The 21,488-nt window shown below is 39.7% G+C and overlaps 1 protein-coding gene across 2 annotated transcripts in view; it reads left to right on the top strand.

Annotated features, from left to right (window-relative positions):
- TEX10 (testis expressed 10) overlaps window positions 1–21,488 on the top strand; it is a 37,929-nt gene that overhangs the window by 15,290 nt on the left and 1,151 nt on the right. For both annotated transcript variants that reach the window (XM_059657489.1, XM_059657488.1), the window contains 6 exons: window positions 1,273–1,450; window positions 5,230–5,318; window positions 7,436–7,569; window positions 18,023–18,103; window positions 19,989–20,170; window positions 21,092–21,302. In XM_059657489.1, the coding sequence (XP_059513472.1) occupies window positions 1,273–1,450; window positions 5,230–5,318; window positions 7,436–7,569; window positions 18,023–18,103; window positions 19,989–20,170; window positions 21,092–21,302 (875 nt within the window). The remainder of the gene's footprint in view (window positions 1–1,272; window positions 1,451–5,229; window positions 5,319–7,435; window positions 7,570–18,022; window positions 18,104–19,988; window positions 20,171–21,091; window positions 21,303–21,488) is intronic.

Below are 21,488 nucleotides of genomic sequence, written 5' to 3'. Positions count from 1 at the left end.
CAGAAGACAGAACCTACACGGAGCCTGGAGACAGAAGAACTTCGCTGGAGAGAACATGGCAATAGATCCTGGACTGAACCTGACTATAGAACATGGCAAGAGAACCTGACTAGAACCTGGTGACTGAACCTGGCTGGAGATCTGAAGCAGAACCTCTCTGGAGATCCAGACCAGAACTTGGCTGGAGATCCTGGCTAGGCTGCTGATCAACTGAACGCTGTCTCCGTGTCCTTCCTTCTTCGCCGACTCCGTCTACACCTTTGGGGACCCCTGGACCCGCTGGGGCTGGACCCTGGCAAGCCGCCTCCTGCACATCCCCCACTGGGGATGTGCCCGCAACTCAGGCACATGCCCTTGACCGGAATCGAACCTGGGACCCTTCAGTCCGCAGGCCGACGCTCTATCCTCTGAGCCAAACCGGTTTCGGCTGGTTCAGAAATTTTTAAAAAATATATTCCCAAGGTTGTGCAAACATCATCGCTATCTAATTCTAGAATATTTTTATCACCTCCAAAAGAAACTACCCATTGGTAGACCCTTCGCATTCTCGCTTTTCCCAGCTCCTGGCAAACACTAATCTGTATTTCTGTCTCTGGATTTGCCTATTCTGGACATTTCTTATAAATGGAATTATGCAATATGGGGCCTTTTGAGTCTGGCTTCTTAGAGTGTTTTTAGGATTCATTCATGTTGAAGAAGCATATTTCAGTATTTTATTTCTTTATTGCTAAGTAGTATTGCATTTAATGGGTATACCACTTATATTTATCCATTCATTAAGTGAAGGGCATTTGGTTTCCACCTTTTGTGGGTATATTTTAAAATCTGTTTTCAGTACTGCTTATATGTAGGAGTGTGTGTGTGTGTGTGTGTGTGTGTGTGTGTACGTGTATATGCACACACAAATAGGTCTTTTGCTTCAGGTTAGGTTTATACTGTAATTGTCACTGTTTAGCAAAAGTGCTTGTTTTTTACTCTTTTGCTTTGTATCCAGTCCCTTTACCCCCATGAAAGTTCTTAATTCAAACAAGACAAACTTGGATGTTATGAAATTATTGCAGTGTTAAACAAATGTATCTTTAAATGAATAATGGTTGTGTTCAATGTTTTACTTTAGAAAATAGCTTAAGCAATCATGTTTTATGATGAAACTTTTTCATGTAATTGATATGTTGGAATTTAGCATAAGTAAAAATCAATCTTCTTTATTAATTTAATCTCTGCTTTGTACATCTTTATAGTTGAATTTAATGTGTCCATCTGTCCCACTAGATCCACAAGAAGGCACTGTGGTGGTTCTCCCAGCAGAGTCTCAGCAGTGTTTGGTCCAGCTTATATATTTTCTACCCAGTCTACCTGCTGATTTGCTTTCTCAGTTAAGTCGTTGCTGTATTATGGGAAGACTCAGTTCAAGTTTGGCTGCCATGCTTATCGGGATACTGCACATGAGGTAACATGCTCAAGTGAGCTGTATTTTAAATGTATAATCTTTTCCCTCTAAACATTGCTACTACCTTCATTTGCTCTTAATGCAGCAATTAAAACTACATTGTTATTTTTCGATAAAGTTCACTAGAGTAAGACTGTTTCAAGTTGTTGAGTGACTTCTATAGCTAGATTGGAATAAGGGTTGAAATGATCAAAACCATGTAGTAAGGGTTTACAGTGGCACTCAGCCGGTGTTACTCAGTGGTTGAGTGTCGACCTGTGAACCAGGAGGTCATGGCTCGATTTCCAGGGCACATGCCTGGGTTGTGGGCTTGATCTCCAGAAGGGGGCATGCAGGAGGCAGCTGGTCAGTGATTTTCTCTCATCACTGATGTTTCTATCTTTCCCTCTCCTTTCCTCTCTGAAATCAATAAAAATATATTAAAAGACAAACAACAGTGGCATTAAGTACATTTAGATTGTTGTGTAACCAGGACCGCTATCTATCTCCAGATTTTTTTCATCAACCTAAACTAAAACTCTGTGTCCATTATATAACTCCTCCACCCTATCCTCTCCCCACCACTGGTAACCACTATTCTATCTTGATGATTCTGATTATTCTGGTTACCTTATGTAAGGAATCATACAATATTTGTCCTTTTGTGTCTTGCATATTTCACTCGGCATAACTCTTCAAGGTTTATCCATGTGGTAGCATGTGTCATAATTTCCTTCCTTTTTAAGGCTTAATGATACTCCTTTGTGCTTATACACTACATTTTGTTTATCTCTTCATCTGTTGTTGGACATTGGTTGTTTCTACCTTTTGGCTATTGTGAATAATGCTGCTATAAACATTGGTGTATAGATATCTGTTTTAGTCCTTTTAATTCTATTGGCTATATACCCAGAAGTGTACTGCTGAATCATATGGTAACTGTTTCATTTTTCAAGAAACTGCCATGCTATTTTCCACAGTGGCATTAACATTTTACTCTGAAAGTTTTTAACTAATGTTTCATATCGTGTGTGTTCAAAGAAGCCTTAACCGCCTCATGTTGGTATCATCAGGCATAGTATTTTAGGACTCAGAAATATTTATTACTGCTTGTGGCTCATGGTCAGGGTCTGATATGGTTTTAGGCAGAGAGAAATTGAAATTGAGGCCATAGCTGTAAAGTTTAAAGACTAGTTTCCTTGTGGCTTTTTGTACAGATCCCCTATCCCAGTTGAACAGGAGTATCTCACTGTTTGGTAGACTACCTTTCTTTGCCAGGCTTTTCATACCAGTTTAGGACATATATTTGAATCCAGTTTTCCAGAGTTTGCTGCATAACTGATGATAATATTTTCTTTTAGCAGAAGAGAGCTATTTGCAACATGTTGTTTATATCTGAATATTCAAGGTTTATTTCTTCTGTGTACATCTGCATTAGAGAGAGATTTGGTCTTATTTTTAAGTATTTTAAACATTTATTAGTTTCTTGTGTGTTTTTTTTGTTAGAAATTTTAAAAACCCTACTCTTAGCCTAGTGTAAGCAATTATTTAATGCTAGGCCTTTAAAAAAATTAAGTGTGTTTTTATTTCATTGTAATTAAGTGTATTTTTATTTATTTTGTGTTTATTGACTTCCAGTAGAGGGCACTCTGTTCCTTTGATATAACTAATGAAGGGTCAGTTTTAACATTCAGTTAAAACCACCTTTTGAACACTTCCTTTGAAATTTATTCTCTTTAGGAGGAATATTGTTTTTATAAACATCAATTATGTTTAACTTTTGTCAAGAATGTTTTCAAAAGTCTTTTTGTGGAGATTTGTGGTGATTGTTGAAAATAAGTTAACTTACAGATAATGATAAAAGGGCTTAATAATAACTAAAAAGTTGATTGTCATTAGAAGTCCGCCAAATTAAAGTTTCCCTTTTAGTATTTGCACAATTTGTTAGTACACTTCTCTTTCTGTAGGTGTATTGTGCCCAAATGAATCTTTTAAAAAATAATCCAAAATTAAGACTTAAATTTTTTTAGGCCAATACCACTATCAATGTATCACTTTTCCTAGATTTAGAATAACAATAATGCGTAGTTTCTTTTAGCATACACTGGGGTGATTTCATATCTTTGTTTTTTTCTTCAAAACACCCCCTTCTGTCTTTGACTGTGGCTATAACTAGCCAACTTTTTCATGATCTGTTACCTGTAGTATTATAGTCTGGCTTCTCAGTCCCTTTATTTTGTACACTGTTGCCAGACGGATTTTCCTGAAATATTCCTTGAATCATTTCTGATATTTATCTGTTACCTTAGAGTTGCTGCCCCTACCTTTTCCCCCACATTTAGAGTTTTTTTGAGTCTGACTTTTCCCTCATACCGTTATACCGTGTTGTTCCACTGGACTTTGCTCAGTCAGATCCTCTCTGCCCCTAGTTTATTTGCAGCTGGATTGGGGAACATAAATGTTAGATAAAAATCTCTCAGAGAAAGAGATTCTTGGACTAAGAAATATGGCTTGTTTTAAGTAAAGTGAATATATGATCTGGTCTTGGAGGAGCAGTTCCAGTTTATTTCTTTTGTTCCAGCTTAATCAGCAATAGCATCCCTTTACTCTCAGACATGTTCTGGCTTGAACAGTATATATGGACATCATAGTCTTAAGGACAGTGTGATCTATTGTCATTTGTCCAAAGTAGATTCCTAAAAGGATGTGTACTCCTTTTAGCCACTGGATGGCACAATTGATTCCTAGTTTCATTGAGTTAAATACAGTTAACAGTAAAAAAAAAAAAATTAAGTGCTTCTGGTTGAGTTAGAAAGTCCTAATTTTGTCTGACATTTATTCAGATATCTATGATAAAATTTGTAGTCTTAGCTTATTGGATCTGACCATTCTCAGCCTTTTGCTAGATTCCTGGTTGACATTTGCTGTCTTCTTATCCTTACCTTGAAGAGAATTTTTAAAGGAGTCACTGGAAACTAAACTCATAGCAGGAACCAGATCATCCTCATTTAATGAGAAGCTGCTTTACATTTAGATATTCCCTTGAGTCCTCTTCAATACTTTCGCTACACTATTAAGCAGACCTAGTTACAGCTTTGCAAAGTATGGGAACTTATAGTTAGTTATCTTTGAGTGGCTTTAAATGTAAGTGTTCTTCGCCTAATTAAGATACTTAGGTTTAGGTAGGAATCTGGAGCTTGTTTAAAGTAAGCAAGGTGAGACTTTATAAAAATCAGGTAGTAAATACATAGCAGCTGAAACTACTGAAAAAAAAAACCAACAAACTTAATCTTGGCTCCTTAGAGCAGGGGTCCTCAAACTACGGCCCGCGGGCCACATGCAAATACAAATACTGTATTTGTACCCGTTTTGTTTTTTTACTTCAAAATAAGATATGTGCAGTGTGCATAGGAATTTGTTCATAGTTTTTTTTTAAACTATAGTCCGGCCCTCCAACGGTCTGAGGGACAATGAACTGGCCCCCTGTTTAAAAAGTTTGAGGACCCCTGCCTTAGAGTATGGCTTTCAAATGTGAAGAAATTTTCTAAGTTATACCATATACTCTGTGGGCCAATTATGCTTTTTAATGAGACTTTACATAAATATAAATGTTAAAAGTTGAAATTTCCATATCATGGTAGTTGAGCTCTTATATATAAAATTAATACATACTCTAGGTTTTGTTTAAGCTATTAAATTAGACTTGTTTTTAAAAAAGAAAAAAGTGGTTATAGTCTGTGTTATTCTTGAGTCTTCAAGTTGGTCACTTCTGGTAATATTTCTTTCATTTTTTCTTGTAGATCATCATTTTCTGGATGGAAATACTCAGTTAAAGACTGTTTGATGAGCGATGTGGATTATTTCAGCTTCTTATTTTCAACACTTACAGGTAACTACATTCACCTACCAAGTAAAGGAAAGAAAAATATCTAGTATGAAGATTATTCTAAAATATGTTTGGTTCTAAGTTTTGAGGATGATAAATAAGATGTCTCTTAGAATGAATTTTATTGATTAATAAATGGAAATCTTTGAAGGAGTATTTGTACCCTACATTGTCAGGCTCTTGAGGCAGGAAGATGCATGATTCATCTTTGCATCTCATACTACAAGTACCAAAATCTTGGGAAGTACTTGAATGTCATGATTGTTTTTTCACTTTCTTCTTAGTCTTATTTCTCAACTTTATTTTTTCAACATTATTCTTATCTTTGCAGTGAATTGGACATACATGACTCTTATTCAGATAGCCAGAGAAAACCCCACTGCATACTTTTAAAAATTGATGAACAGAATATCCATTTTAAACATGTTCAAAATGTTCAACTTGATAGGAAGAACATCAGATTTTGATTAGCCGTTTTCTACATTCCATTTGCCCTCAAAGTAAAATTGGTAAAATGAATATAGAAATGTCATAAGTTAGATGTGTGAGTGTTACTATTGTTTAAATGATTGTATTCATTCAGCATTTCAGTTTTATACTTGGGTGATGATGAGATTCTTTGAATTTTTTTGAAGACTTGTGATTAGGAGACATATAATTAATATGTTATCAGAATCCAAAGAGAAGTTGATAGGTTCTGGAAATGAGCTGAATCTTGCAAGATAAATCCTTTATAATAAAAACTATAAATCCTATATAATAAAAGCCTAATATGCTATGTCTGATCGTCTGTTCAACCAATCAAAGCATAATATGCTAATGATATGCTAAGGCCGCTCAACTGCTTGCTCTGATGTGCACTGACCACCAGGGGGTAGAAGCTCCGACTGGTAGGTTAGCTTGCTGCTGAGGTCCAGCCGATCGGGACTGAGTGAGATGGACTGGACATGCCTTGGAGCCTCCCGCAGTCCCTCCCAGGCTGGCCAACCTCCCGCATCCCTCCCCGGCCCTGATTATGCAATGGTGGGGTCCCTCGGCCTGGCCTTGTGCCCTCTTGCAATCCGGGGTGAGACGACCCCCCCCCCCCAGTGCATGAATTTTGTGCACCAGGCCTCTAGTTTTATATAAAAATAAATGTAGACTCCTATGTGTTTACTTGATAGTTTGGATGTACACATTTGAAATGGAGGTGGGGTCTTTATGTTTTAGGAGTAGTACCTGCCAAAAGGTTTAATAGTATTTGAAAGCTCATTATGAGCCAATAATGGGATGTAGTTATGAAACCAGATGCTGCTGCTTTAGGCTGTGTTCATGAAAATATAGTGATAGGAACATCAAAGCAGAAAGCTAGGATCAGACTGACTACATTGTTGGTATTCTGATCATCGTGAGAGCTCTCTCTCGGGAGGGATTTTTGGATAGGTCAGGCCAAGTGTAATACGGGTGGTAAGAGAATCAGATAGTAGTTTGAATGGACTATTACAAGAGAATACAGAGTTTGGTATATGTATGGAATATATTCTTTCATTTGTTCATTTGCTTTTTTAAACCTACCATTATTTGGAAAGGTTGCCTTTTACTTTTTTTAGGTAAATGTCATGAAGCCCTTTATATAAGGGGGAAAGCCTATTTCTTGCTACATTATAGATTGGGTCAGAGTACACATTTGTGTACATAATTATATGAATTTTACTGCCTCCATTACCAGCTGTTCTTTTCTTAGAAAAATATTTTATTGATTTTTTTACAGAGAGGAAGGGAGAAGGATAGAGAGTTAGAAACATCGATGAGAGAGAAACATCGATCAGCTGCCTCCTGCACACCCCCAACTGGGGATGTGCCCACAACCAAGGTACATACATGCCCTTGACCGGAATCGAACCAGGGACCCTTCAGTCCGCAGGCTGACGCTCTATCCACTGAGCCAAACCGGTTAGGGCCAGCTGTTCATCTTTTAAAATATTATATGAAATGCAGAAATTTGGAGGCAACAAGGTAGTTTAAAGAAGACTTTGTCTTAAAGATACATGCCATGTATCTCTGTTTTTTTAAAAATATGACCCATGTCCCTTGCTTTGTGAAATATTTTTTTAATTTGACTTTCTTTGTGCCCAAATTAGGGTTTTCAAAAGAGGAGTTGACTTGGCTTCAGAGCCTTCGAGGAGTTCCTCATGTCATCCAGACACAGCTCTCCCCTGTGCTGCTTTACCTTACAGACTTGGAGCAATTTTTACACCATTGGGATGTAACAGAGGTAATAGTGCATTTATAAAGAAATTTCTAGCTATTAAAATTTAGTAGTGTGCTAGTATATTAGGATTGCCTTGTATGAGATATTCTTAGAGATATAAAGTAGTATGAGACATGATCCATGTTCTGAAAGTGTTTATGATCTTGGCCAGGAGTGTTTTTTCATTATGGGTTATGCCACTAGAATAAAATAAAATAAATTAGCTATTTGAATAATACTGATTTATTTCCTTTTATCTAGCACAGGACAGATAGGATAGGTACATCTATGAAAAAGAGGAAAGGCTTCATAGAAAAGGAAGAATTTAACTTAAGTATTGAAGGATGAGTAAGACTTATATAGCATTTGGTGTCCTTGAAGGTGGCTTTTTTTAAACAACAAAAATTGAGCAGTTCCTTTGTTTTTAAGTTAATCTATACTTCATTAAAGTTAAATTTTAAACCCTGATTCTTCCTCAAAGTTCAACTTATAAATCTTACTTTTTGGAAAAATGTAGTCAACTTAAGCATTTATTTTAAAAGGGGACTTTGATTATATTTTCTTAATTTTAAAACAGTTAAAATTTTAAACTGTTTAAATAACTGTTAGTACAGTCACTATTTGTCAAGTAGTTCAGTTTTCTGACAAACCTTCTCACACATGTTAAAGTAAATCTTAAATATCTGAACTTAAATGTAATAAATCTTAATACCTTAGGTTTCACTATTGATAGTGAAATTCGCATTAAAATGATTAGTTTAAATTAATTACTGACATGATTTAAATTAGAATTATAAAGCTGATCTTTTACCCTAATAGGCAAAATTGTCTTGCATGTAATAGATATGTAAATTAAACTAAAACAACATAAACATTAATACTAAGGATTTGATTCTCTAATAAAACATTTCTATATCAACTAGTTTCTTTTATTTCTTTATTTTCTTTCCTTGCATTAAAAGATACTTGAATGCAAGTATGAATGCAATTATGTCATCCCCAAATGATTTTGGTTTCAACCTTTCATGCAACTTCTGAGGTTATCACTTCTCTGCTGGTTCATTTTACTTGAATGATTAAGAAGGTCTCTGACCAGGATACTGACTATATTCTTTTCTAATAACTCCTCATTGCCACGACAAGTCTATTTTTTTTATCTCTTTGTTAATGTTCAATAATTTACTTCTGTTTTATGTACCAATTGATTTTATTCAGCTGATCTGTTTACTTCTTTCATTATGATCTGAATACTCTTCATGTCCTCTCCATATCTTACGGCTATACTTTTTGTAGATAGATGAAGGGATGTCTCTCATGGTTTTGATTCTGATCACAATACTTTGGACATGCCAATGATATGTCTTTTCTCTTTATTACCCTAGTGCCTGGTACTGTATTTATATGTAGGTTCTCCAAAAATACTGGATTTTAAAAAGTGAGAAGAATTGGGTAACCAATCTCATTATTTAATATCTAAACTTTTTTCTTGATAAATGAAGAGAGCTACGAAAGGTAGACTGAAGTTAGGGCCTTCAATATTAGATTGGGGAGTTTGGGTTTGCCAACATTAGTAAGAGTAGTTGTTTTAAGGGACATTGGAGAAGGCATTATATGGGTATTAGTGAGCCCAGATTGCAGGCATAGATTTGCCAATGTCTAGCTTGGTAACCTGGACAACTCATATAACCTTTATCTGATAATTTAAATTCTTATAAGCACATAATTTGTGTAAAGCCAAGACACAATTGTCATGAAAATGTGATCAGTTATATTTCTGAAGTGTACCTTTGACAAGGAGGGCATGTATTAAACTTCAAGGTTGCTGTCTCTGAAATATTAAGTAGTAAATTAGGAAAAATCAGAAAGTCTAATTTTTGGTTTTGAAGTTCTTAAGCAAAGAATTCTTTATTATTATTTTTAAATCTTTATTGTTGAAAGTATGAAAATACTACATATTCCCCATATTTTCCCTATTGACCCCTTCTAGCCTGTCCCCACCCCACCCCAGGCCTTCACCACACCATTGTCTGTATCTGTGGATTATGCATATACCAGAGGCCCAATGGATGAATTTGTACATGGGTGGGGCCCAACGGGCGGGCCAGTAGTGGGGAGGGGCCACAGGCAGTTGGCAGCTGGCTGCCCCCAGTCGGGGTGTTGAGGGCTGATCAGGGGGCAGGGGACAGTCGGGGCCCAGATCAGGCTGGTTGGCTGCCTCAGTGCGTGTCATAGCCACTGGTTCTGGTCGTTCTGCCATTCTGGTCGCTGGGCTTTTATATATATACTAGAGGCCCGGTGCACAAAAATTTGTGCACTTGGGGGGAAGGGAGGGTCCCTCAGCCCGGCCTGTGCCCTCTTGCAGTCTGGGACCCCTCGGGAGATAACGACCTGCTGGCTTAGGCCTGCTCCCCGGTGGCAGAGGGCAGGCCCAATCCCTGGGTGCAGCCCCTGGTCGGGCTCAGAGCAGGGCCGATTGGGGAGTTGGGGCACCGCCCCCTGTCATGCACAGAGCAGAGCGGATCAGGGGGTTGGGGCGCTGCACCCTGTCACACACAGAGCCGCAGGGCGATCAGGGGGTTGAGGAGCTCCCCCCTATCAGGCACAGAGCAGGGCTGATCAGGGGGTTGGGGCGCATTCCCCTGTCACAAACAGAGCAGGGCCGATAGGGAGGTTGTGGCACTGCCCCCTGTCACACACAGAGCCACAGGGCGATAAGGGGTTTGGGCACTGCCCCCTATCACGCTGATCCCGGTGCCGGGACGCCTCGTGGCTCCGCTGATCCCGGTGCTGGGAGGCATATTACCCTTTTACTATATAGGATAGAGGCCTGGTGCATGGGTGGGGGCCGGCTGGTTTGCCCTGAAGGGTGTCCTGGATCAGGGTGGGGATCCCCACTGGGGTGCCTGGCCAGCCTGGGTGAGGGGATGATGGCTGTTTGTAGCTGGTCACACACCCTTCAGGGTGGGGGTCCCCATTGGGGTGCCTGGCCAGTCTGGGTGAGGGGCTGAGGGCTGTTTTCAGGCTGGTGGGTGACTGAAGCTCCCAACCGCTCCTTTTTTTCTTTTTTTCTAAATTCTGGGCCAGCTTTAGCTCTGAGGCTCCAGCTCTTAGGCTTCCGCTGCTGAAAGCAGGTTTCTGGCCTTTGTTTACCTTCTGTATTTGAAACAATGTTGCAATCCTGCTGGCTGAAGCCCGGTGACTAAAGCAGGTTTCTGGGGTTTTGTTTAGCTTCTATATTTTTAACATAGTTGCTTAGAGTTCCAGCTCAGAGGCCAGCAGTGGCAGGCGGGGAACGTTGGAGTCCTCCGTCACTGAAGCAAGCAAGCCTCATGTTCAGTTTAAGCTGCCTGGCTGCCAGCCGCCATCTTGGCTGGCAGTTAATTTGCATATCACCCTGATTAGCCAATGGGAAGGGTAGCGGTCGTACGCTAATTACCATGTTTCTCTCTTATTAGATAGGATACTAGAGGCTCAGTGCACGAAATTCATGCATGGGTAGTGCCGGGAGCCGGTCCATCCTTGCTGTTTCAAGGGACCTGGCATATATGGCATACAGTTCTTAATATGTTTGCTCACCTTCTTGGCGCTGTGTTTTAACCAAGGTCACCTCTCCTAGAAAGGTTGTTTCCCCAGGTAGGAATTTTCCCCTGAAGTCAGGGAAGGGATGAAACTCCTTAACTAAGTGCCAGGCGGGTAGTTAATCACTACAAACAATCATGCTTAAGCTACATAATCTTTTCTCCCTGGAATGGAGATAAGAAACGCCCTAACCTTTGTAATAGAGATTGATAGGATTGAATCAACTGGTATAAATACAGATGTAACAAGACAGAAAGAGACAGAACTCAGAACACAGAACTTAGAACACAGGGCTTGGAAGACAGGACCAAGAGAGACAGAGCCTAGGCACAGAACCTACACAGAACGTTCTCTAGGGACAGAAGAACTTCGCTGGCGAGAGCATGCCGGAGGATCCTAGACAGGGACTGGCCTCGGAGCCTGGAGGCGGAGCCTGGCGAGAGAGCATGGCAGGGGATCCTGGACTGAACCTGACTGCGGAGATTGGCAGGAGAGCCTGACTAGAACCTGGTGACTGGACCTGCCTGGAGAACCTGGACAGAACCTGGCTGGAGATCCTAAGCAGAACCTCTCTGGAGATCGAAACCAGAACTTGGCTGGAGATCCTGGCTAGGCTGCTGATTAACTGAATGCTGTCTCCATGTCATTCCTTCTTCGCCGACTCCGTCCACACCTTTGGGGAAACCCTGGACCCGCTGGGGCTCGACCCCGGCATCTGGCGCCCGAACAGGGACCCCTAGGTAAGCCCCACTCTCGGGACGGATAGGACTCCACCATAGGAAGAGGGTGGATAGTCTTCGCCGACTCCGTCCACACCTTTGGGAACCCCTGTAACAGGATTCCCCTAGGTAAGCCCCCCCCCTTTGAAAACCCCCACACTCGGGACGGATAGGACTCCACCAGGGTGCTACAAACCCCCCTACAGAGGATAAGTAGGGTAAGAAGGTGGATAGTACAGAACTTAGATTGAGAAGATGTGCCATACTGAGTCCAAAGAAAGAAGACTCTGTATTGATCTTTACATTAAGAAGATGTGCCATACTGAGTCTAAAGAAAAAAGACTCCGTATTGATCTTTTAACACATATGCTTGCTAGCAGAGGAGTTAAGGTTACTCCCAGTCAGATGGAACATTTTATACAAGAAATATGTCCATGCTTTTCTGAGGAAGGAAAGGTAAATTTAATGGCATGGGAGAAGGTAGGCCCAAGGAGCCTTATCCTTAACCCCACTGCAGCCTTTCTACCCTGGGAAAGTGCAGGATTGGCAAGCTCTCCCTGGGATGATAGATCAGGACTCAGGTAATAGCGGAAAGTGCCAATCCTACTCTTAAAATGGATATAAGAGAGCATTTGAGGTTTTTCTTTTTAATGCCTGCCTTTAAAAAATAAAAAAGGGGGAATTTGCCGGGAGCCGGTCCATCCTTGCTGTTTCAAGGGACCTGGCATATATGGCATACAGTTCTTAATATGTTTGCTCACCTTCTTGGCGCTGTGTTTTAACCAAGGTCACCTCTCCTAGAAAGGTTGTTTCCCCAGGTAGGAATTTTCCCCTGAAGTCAGGGAAGGGATGAAACTCCTTAACTAAGTGCCAGGCGGGTAGTTAATCACTACAAACAATCATGCTTAAGCTACATAATCTTTTCTCCCTGGAATGGAGATAAGAAACGCCCTAACCTTTGTAATAGAGATTGATAGGATTGAATCAACTGGTATAAATACAGATGTAACAAGACAGAAAGAGACAGAACTCAGAACACAGAACTTAGAACACAGGGCTTGGAAGACAGGACCAAGAGAGACAGAGCCTAGGCACAGAACCTACACAGAACGTTCTCTAGGGACAGAAGAACTTCGCTGGCGAGAGCATGCAGGAGGATCCTAGACAGGGACTGGCCTCGGAGCCTGGAGGCGGAGCCTGGCGAGAGAGCATGGCAGGGGATCCTGGACTGAACCTGACTGCGGAGATTGGCAGGAGAGCCTGACTAGAACCTGGTGACTGGACCTGCCTGGAGAACCTGGACAGAACCTGGCTGGAGATCCTAAGCAGAACCTCTCTGGAGATCGAAATCAGAACTTGGCTGGAGATCCTGGCTAGGCTGCTGATTAACTGAATGCTGTCTCCATGTCATTCCTTCTTCGCCGACTCCGTCCACACCTTCGGGGACCCCTGGACCCGCTGGGGCTGGACCCCGGCAGGGTAGGGTCCCTAGGCCTGACTGGCAATCAGGGCCAATCGGTGCCTTCCAGCTGCTGGCCAGGGCCTTCCTTCCCTTGGCTGCTGGTCGGGGCCTTCCTTCATTCTGCGCCACCCCCTGGTGGTCAGTGCACTTTAAATTATCATAGTGCGCAGTCGAACTCCCAGTTGGTGGAAACTCCCGAAGGGACAATTTGCACATTAGCCTTTTATTATATAGGATAGATATGCATACAGGCCTGCTCCGCGGTGGCAGAGGGCAGGCCCAATCCCTGGGTGCAGCACCTGGTCTCACCTACTCACCCACCTCCCTCTGAGATTCCTGTCTGTTCCATGCTCTATGTTTCTGGATCTATTTTGTTCATCAGTTTATTTCTTATTGATTTCAGAGAGGAAGGGAGAGGGAGAGAGAAAAATCAATGATGAGAATCATTGATCGGCTGCCTCCTGCACACCCCCCATAGGGGATTGAGCCTGCAACCAGACATGTGCCCCAGACCGGAATCGAACCCAGGACTCTTCAGTCCACAGGCCAATGCTCTATCCACTGAACCAAACCAGCTAGGGCCATCAGTTTATTTTGTTCATGAGTGAGATCGTGATCTCTGACTGGCTTATTTTGCTTAGCATAATACTGTCTAGGTCCCTCCATGCTGTTTCAAAGGGTAAGAGATCCTTCTTTTTTACTGCTGCATAGTATTCATTCCATGGTATAGATGTACCACAACTTTTTTATCCAATCATCTACTGTTGTGCACCTGGCCTGTTTCCAGATCTTAGCTATTATAAATAGTGCTGCTAAAAACATACGTGTGCATATGTTCTTTCTGATTGGTGTTTCAGGCTTTTTAGGGTATATTCCTAGAAGTAGGATTACTGGGTCAAATGGAAATTTCATTTTTAATTTTTTGAGGAAATTCCACACTGATTTCCTTAGTGGTTGTACCAATCTGCATTCCCACCAGCATTCCCATTACTAGGGTTCCTTTTTGTCCACATCCTTGCCAGCACTGGTTTGTTGATTTATTGATGACAGCCATTCTGACAGGTGTGAGGTGGTACCTCATTGTCGTTTTAATTTGCATCTCTGATGATTAGTAACATTGAGCATTTTTTTTTTATGTCTCTTGGCCATTTGTCTTCTTTAGATAAGTGTCTAGGTTTTCTGCCCATTTTTCTATTGGGTTGTTTTCCTTTTGTTGATTTGTATGAGTACTGTACATATTTTGCTTAAGCGAAGATTTGAATTTTCTTTTGGCTACATTTTGCTATTATTTAAATTGCCCTTTCCTGTGAAAGTACATACTAGAATTACACATAGTTTTGACACCCTTAGTGTTAAAAACTTAGTTTTCTATTTACATCATTTGAACAAGTTATTAGTTGGTAGAGTGGTATTTCTTAGTTGTAGTTTTATCTGCCTTGGCTGAAGTGATTTAAAAAAAAATCAGACTTATTTTGAGTATGTATTCACCAAGTATAATTCAGAAGAACAGAAGGATAATAATAAAAAGACTTCCATTCTCTATCTCTCAGCTACCCATTTCCCCTACCCAGTTTCTAAAGTATTCTTTTAGATACCTTCTGTCTTCACAAATGACTACCTATATTCTTGTTTTCTTCCTTTTATAGAACTAACATACTCTCCAGTGGTTCTCAACCTTCCTAATGCCGCGACCCTTTAATACAGTTCCTCATGTTGTGGTGACCCCCAACCATAAAATTATTTTCGTTGCTACTTCATAACTGTAATTTTGCTACTGTTATGAATCGTGATGTAAATATCTGACATGCAGGATGTATTTTCATTGTTACAAATTGAACATAATTAAAGCATAGTGATTAATCACAAAAATGCATATAAGCATAACCAATGGACATAAGACACGGGGTGATAGGGGAGGCTAGGGGACTGTCTAGGGCGGGGGGATAAAATGGATACATATGTAATACCCTTTGTAATACTTTAAGCAATAAAAAAAAACAAAACAAAAAACAAAAAAACAAAAATGATATGTAATTATATATGTGTTTTCCGATAGTCTTAGGTGACCCCTGTGAAAGGGTCGTTCAACCCCCAAAGGGGTCGCGACCCACAGGTTGAGAACCGCTGCTTTAGAGGAACACTATTTTAAGTTTTATCTATCATACCTTTTCATGATTTCATTATATTATTAGTATGTAATTCTAAACTACATTGTTTAGTTTTACATGTTATTGAACTTTTAAAAAGGGAAATAATATATTATTTAGTAATTTGCTCTTCACTCAATGTACTAAAATATCTATATTAATTTATAAGTGCTGTAGTATTTCATTCTTTTTTATTGCAGTGTAGCATTCCATTGTAGTAAGATATTATGACCGATTCATTTTTTCTTAGTTTGAGAATTTTTAGCATTCCATTTATATTTTCTTTTGGCATATTACTAGTGCCTATTGTTTTGTGTTTTTAAGTGTTTGCTTGTTAACACAGCCTACCTTCAAATTACACTATCCTCTTCATACCATATGTAATGTGGAATGATAAATGAGGTCATTCTTTTCTATGTTTTTCATATGTAATCTTTTTTTTCTACATGCTTTTTTTTTTTAAAACACATTTTAAAGATTTTCCTTTAATCACTTTTTTCAGCAGTTTGTACCATGGTGCTATTTTCTGTGTGTTATTCTTAGCTTGATGTTTACTGTTTGGAAAAAATGTCAGCCATTATTTCTTAAACGTTTTCGTCCCCTTCTGGGCTCCAATTTACATTGTATTAGATGACTTGATGTTATCCTGTAGGCCTTTTTTCCCTGTCTGTTTTAGAGTGTGCTGTGTCTTCCAGTTCACTGATTTTTTTCCCCCCTGCAATATCTAATCTGCTCTTAACTTCAATCAAAGATTTTTTTTTTTAATTAAGACTATTTTTTAGAGCAGTTTTAGGTTCACAGCAAAGGTGGAAGGAACAAATATTTCCTATCTGCTCCCCACACACATGCATTGTCTCCTCCATTATTAGCATCCCCTGCCAGAGTGGTAACATTTGTTACAGTTAATGAGTTTACATTGATACAGTCACCCGAAGTCCATAGTTCACATTGAGATTCACCGTTGTACATTCTTTGGCTATGGACAAAATGTATAAGGACATGTGTCTATCATATGATATAATACAGAGTATTTTCACTGTCCTTAAATCCTCTGTGCTCTGCCTATTCTTCACCCAATCCCTGGCAACCAGAGATCTTTTTATTGTCTCTGTAGTTTTGCCTTTTCCAGAATGTCATATATTTGGAACCAGATAGCACATAGCCTTTTTAGAATTGTATTCTTTCACTTAGTAATATTAAAGTCCCTTCATTTTTTTCTTGGCTTCATGTAGCTCATTTCTTTGTAGTGCTGTGAATAACATTCCATTGTCTGGATATACCAGATTTTAATCCATTGACCTGTGGGACATCTTGGTTGCGTCTAGATTTTGGCAGTTATGGATAAAGCTGCTATAAACATGCATTTGTAGGTTTTTGTGTGGACATAAATTTTCAACTCTTCTGTTTGTAATCCATCTCTTTTGGTGCCATCCCTCTCCCATTTGGGCCATCTTTCTCACCCCAATTGAACTCCAACTCTCTTGACAGTCTGCCTCTATTTATTCATGGATAGCCTGCTCTGTCTGGGCCACTGCAATTCTTCCACCCACTCCATGCTGATGGTTACCCCGCCCAATGGCTTTAGATCTGAATTGTTCAGGAAGGAAAGGGGAGGCAGAAGAGAAGGGATTAAGTTGCCATTTACTATTGAATAGGCCTTTGCAACCTGATTTACCTTTTGACAATGAAAATATTCACTGTGCTCATTTTGAAGTAGAAAGATGGCATTGGAAGTGTGTTGTTCATGTTGTTACTTACAGGTATAAAAGATAAAAAATTGCCACTTGAAAACTCTTGAGTGGTCTCAATCTATTAGCAGTTTTAGAGAGAAGTAATGCATAGAACTATTGGTTTTTAAAGGGTGATTGACAGTTCTCTTGAATGTAGTGAGATTATCCTCTTCCTGGAGTGATGTTTTTCTTTCCACCAGTCTCATCTCTGTCTCTCCTTGTGGTTTTTCTACATGTTTCATTGTTGGCACTATACTCATCAGCTTTTGGGGTTTGTCACATTGCCTCAGAACTCATTGCTGTCCTCTCTCTGCTTATTTCTCATGCCTCTCATATTTTTCTTTTCCTATCAACTGTTGTCTTTTACCTTTGGAGAATAGGAGGCAGTGTTACAATTAATTTAAATGGGGCATTAATATCTGGATCATAAGTGTTTTTGTATGATGTTTTTCCACCAAATGGAGAAAAGGCTTTTGTCAGTCTTTTGTTAAAATCATTCAGTTCTCTTTTTATTATAGCATTTAACAGAAATATAATCTCTATCTTGGTAAATTATAAGCTACTTCAGGGCTGTGAGAGAGAAGTTTCTTATTCTTTCATTCTTGTGCATGGCACCTAAAAGGACTAACTCAGCACTCAGTAAATGTTTAATAAAATGAATTATTTGGAAAATTAGTCCATATATGAGGCTTGTTTGACCTTTGACATTTGCATCTTCAGAGTCATTTTTTGTTAAGTTTCCCATTAATATGTGGAGCAAGTAGGTTAAAAAAATCGGTTTAACTTGTTTCTGACCTAAAATGTCCTAATCTGGTTACTGGTTTTCTTCTTTTCTGACAGACAGTTTGTCACAGTCTGTTGGTTATCCCTGCCCGAAGCCAGAGCTTTGACATCGTGCAAAGTGCCATCAGTAAGCATTTGGTAAATATACTTTTAAACTTCTTTTTCTGTTACACAGAAAAGCATATAGATTCATTGATTAAGATTAGGTTTATCATAGCCTAGGAGAGAGTGAGAATCCGGAATCCTAAACTCAGTAACCTCTCACACTCTGATGCTATGGCGAGAACTGAGAAATCTTGCTGTTTTTCCTGACTTGTTGCTAATTAATTTTTGGACTTGGGAAAATTGCCTGATACTAGGACCTTACTTTCTATTTCTACATCTGTGCAATAAAAGACCTTAAAATTATGCCTCAGGTCCTTCTGACTTGTAATGCTCTAACATGTGCCTGATGTTAGTGTATTGAGAATCCAGTATCCAGACTGGGATCTAATTTCCACCCAGAACATTTGGGGTCTAAAGCAAGCATATCACACTTGTGGCCGACGTGCCGCATATTTGACATGCTTGGTCGCAGCGGTTCTCAATCTGTGGGTCGCGACCCCTTTGGCGGTCGAACGACCCTTTCACTGGGGTCGCCTAAGACCATCCTGCATATCAGATATTTACATTACGATTCATAACAGTAGCAACATTACAGTTAAGAAGTAGCAACGAAAATAATTTCATGGTTGGGTCATAACATGAGGAGCTGTATTTAAAGGGCCAGAAGGCTGAGAACCACTAAGCATAGGGAAGTCATCTAACTGGCTCAAGGCCTGGTCACTGGAGGCAGTGAGCTCCGCCATGAGACTTATCTTCTGGCCAATGAGTGTCTCTTGTTCCCATTGGTATTAAATTCACATTAGATATGCTTGGGTTTTGCTTTTAATTTCCTCCAACATTTACACTTTGAATTTCGGCTTTTTATTATAAGAATGTATTATAGTACAAGGGAGAGATCTGAAATTTTATCTTCCAGAGACTTTGCATAATTTTATAGGCATATCCACACCTCCTTTCCTTCTTTAAAATGTTATTTCCCTTGAGTTGGAAGAGTACTGCTTTGTATTCTCATTACTGTTTTTCTGCCTGCTATCAACTTTTAATCCTTATCCCTTTTGTCTCCAAAGATCCCCCACCTTGTGTTTTTTAAACCTCTGGTCCAGAAATGTATGCCCTCCTTTGACTATATTCATTATCCTCGTAAAAGCTCAACATACAGTTCAGTCTAGGCCAGTATTTTCAGACGGCTTGATGGAAAGGTTAAGACTTCAGAGCCTGTGAACTTTTTTAAATGATCATCCAACGGTAGTTTCTAGGAGATTTAAACCATGTATATATATAGTTACAAGTTAGAGCCCACCTTACAGTTTATAAGTAGAATCCAGATTAATTAGGATTCCATGATCTTTACCTGGGGTTTGGGGCAGTGTAGCTATTGAGTGTTAAGTAGTAGTTTCTTGATTCCGTTACTTAGTCATGTCTGAATGACTAGCTAAATCAAAGGACAGGGGAAGGGTAATTGCAAAATGAATTCTGTTTTGTATATTTAATGACCTGGGATGGGGTTGGTGCCAGATATTAGTGTTTTCCAGTTTGGATAACCTAAAGATCAGGTAAGTGTGCTTGTTGGTATCAAGATTTTCTTTGGATGCATGAAATAATCCTTTTGAATAATGGTATTTCTAACCATTAGTAGACATTGTAATATCTGGAAAGTTTTAGAAGACTTTGTCATGAGAGGAAGCAATGGATTGGGTTACTAATATTTCTTGAGTTTGCATGTTTTCAGTATATTTAATATAGAGATTAAATTCTCAGAGGGAAATAGGACCTCAAGGTGTGGCAGGTAGCATGCATTCTGTACATACTCGTTTTCAGTAGAAGTGTTGTAAGGTTAACCCTCCAGTTAATAGGATTTGGTTTATCCTGGGAATGGGCTATTGTGTAGATGTCATTAATCTCATTTTCCTCTGCCTAGGTTGGGTTCACTGTAATTCCTGACAGCACCGCTGGCTGTGTTTTGGGTGTTATCTGTAGGCTCCTGGATCACACATGTGTACTTAGTGAGACTCTGCTGCCGTTTCTGGCTTCCTGTTGCTACAGTCTTCTGTATTTCCTGCTCACTTTAGAGAAAGGAGAAGCAGAGCATCTAAGAAAGAGGTAATAATTTCTTATTCTTCAATTTACATTTTTCTTTTACCTGTTCCACTCTCCCCATCAATCATTCAATTTTAAAAAATTGCGAGTGAAAGAGAATTGGATTTTAGAAATACCCTAAAAGCTCTTTCAGAGTTTGTATAAACCTAGCTAGTTTTTTCTTTTTCTTTTATATTGAATTTATTGAGGTGACATTGGTTAATAAAATTATATAGATTTCAGGTGTACGATTCTACAATACATCATCTGTATATTGTATTGTGTGTGAATTACCCCAAGTCAAGTCTCCTTCCATCGCCAGAGCTTTTTCTTTGTCCTTTCATGAATCCCCTTTGTGGTTTGATAATTTTTCATTTTCAGAATTTCTTCTTTTAAGCAAGAGATTTGAAAAGTTAGATAGCATTATAAGTTTTGAGAGCTTTCTTTATTAACCTTGCTACCTTTAGAAGGATGAGTTTACTAGTACAAGCCTTTGTATTTTGCTCTGGGCTTCATTAGAAATAGCCAGAGTGGAATTTTAAATTCTTGAACTTAAGGAAATTGTTCTAAAATACTAGTGTTTTAATTACTCAGTACTTTTGTTCCCATATGAAATTCGGACTAAAGCTTCTAGGATAGTTTGGAATATTTCACTGTAATTTTTAAAAAGTGTTTTTTCATGCCTATGTCCTTATTGGTATGCCTATTAAAATTCATTGCAGGAAGTTTTGGGTTTTTTTTAATTAATCGATTTTTATTGTTGAGATAATTACAGACGTCCCTCCATTTTCTCCCCATAGCTCCCCTCCACCCGGTTGCCACCCCACCCCAGGCTCGCCGCCCTATTGTCTATGTCCATAGGTAATGCATACATGCATATAAGATCTTTGTCTAAGCTCTTCTGAATGTGTTGGCTCACTGACTCATTTTTGTTGCTTCTTGTAGGGACAAGCTGTGGGGGGTCTGTGTCTCGGTCCTGGCTCTCCTGCCTCGAGTCCTCAGGTTGATGCTGCAGAGCCTGCGAGTGAGCAGAGCTGCTCCCGAGGAGCTGCCTGTTGTGGGCCAGCTGCTTCGCCTGCTGCTCCAGCACGCGCCCCTCAGGACTCATATGTTGACCAATGCCATCTTGGTGCAGCAGATCATCAAGAATATCACGGTGAGAGCATGGAACAAAGGCTTCGTATTGTTAGTACTAGAAGGGATTCATGGGCAAGGCATGGGGGTGCACAGGGTTCCTGTGCATTGACCAAACTCCTGGAATCAAGCCCAGTGGTGATTTCCCAAGGTTTCTCCTGTAGTCTGGTCGCTTAACCTATGGGATTTCCTTAATCCCAAAATTGGC

This window comes from Myotis daubentonii, chromosome 11, assembly GCF_963259705.1.
Source record: "Myotis daubentonii chromosome 11, mMyoDau2.1, whole genome shotgun sequence".
NCBI lineage: Eukaryota > Metazoa > Chordata > Mammalia > Chiroptera > Vespertilionidae > Myotis > Myotis daubentonii.
Note: the sequence above shows the minus strand (reverse complement) of the source record. Positions and strands in the feature narration are given on the sequence as shown.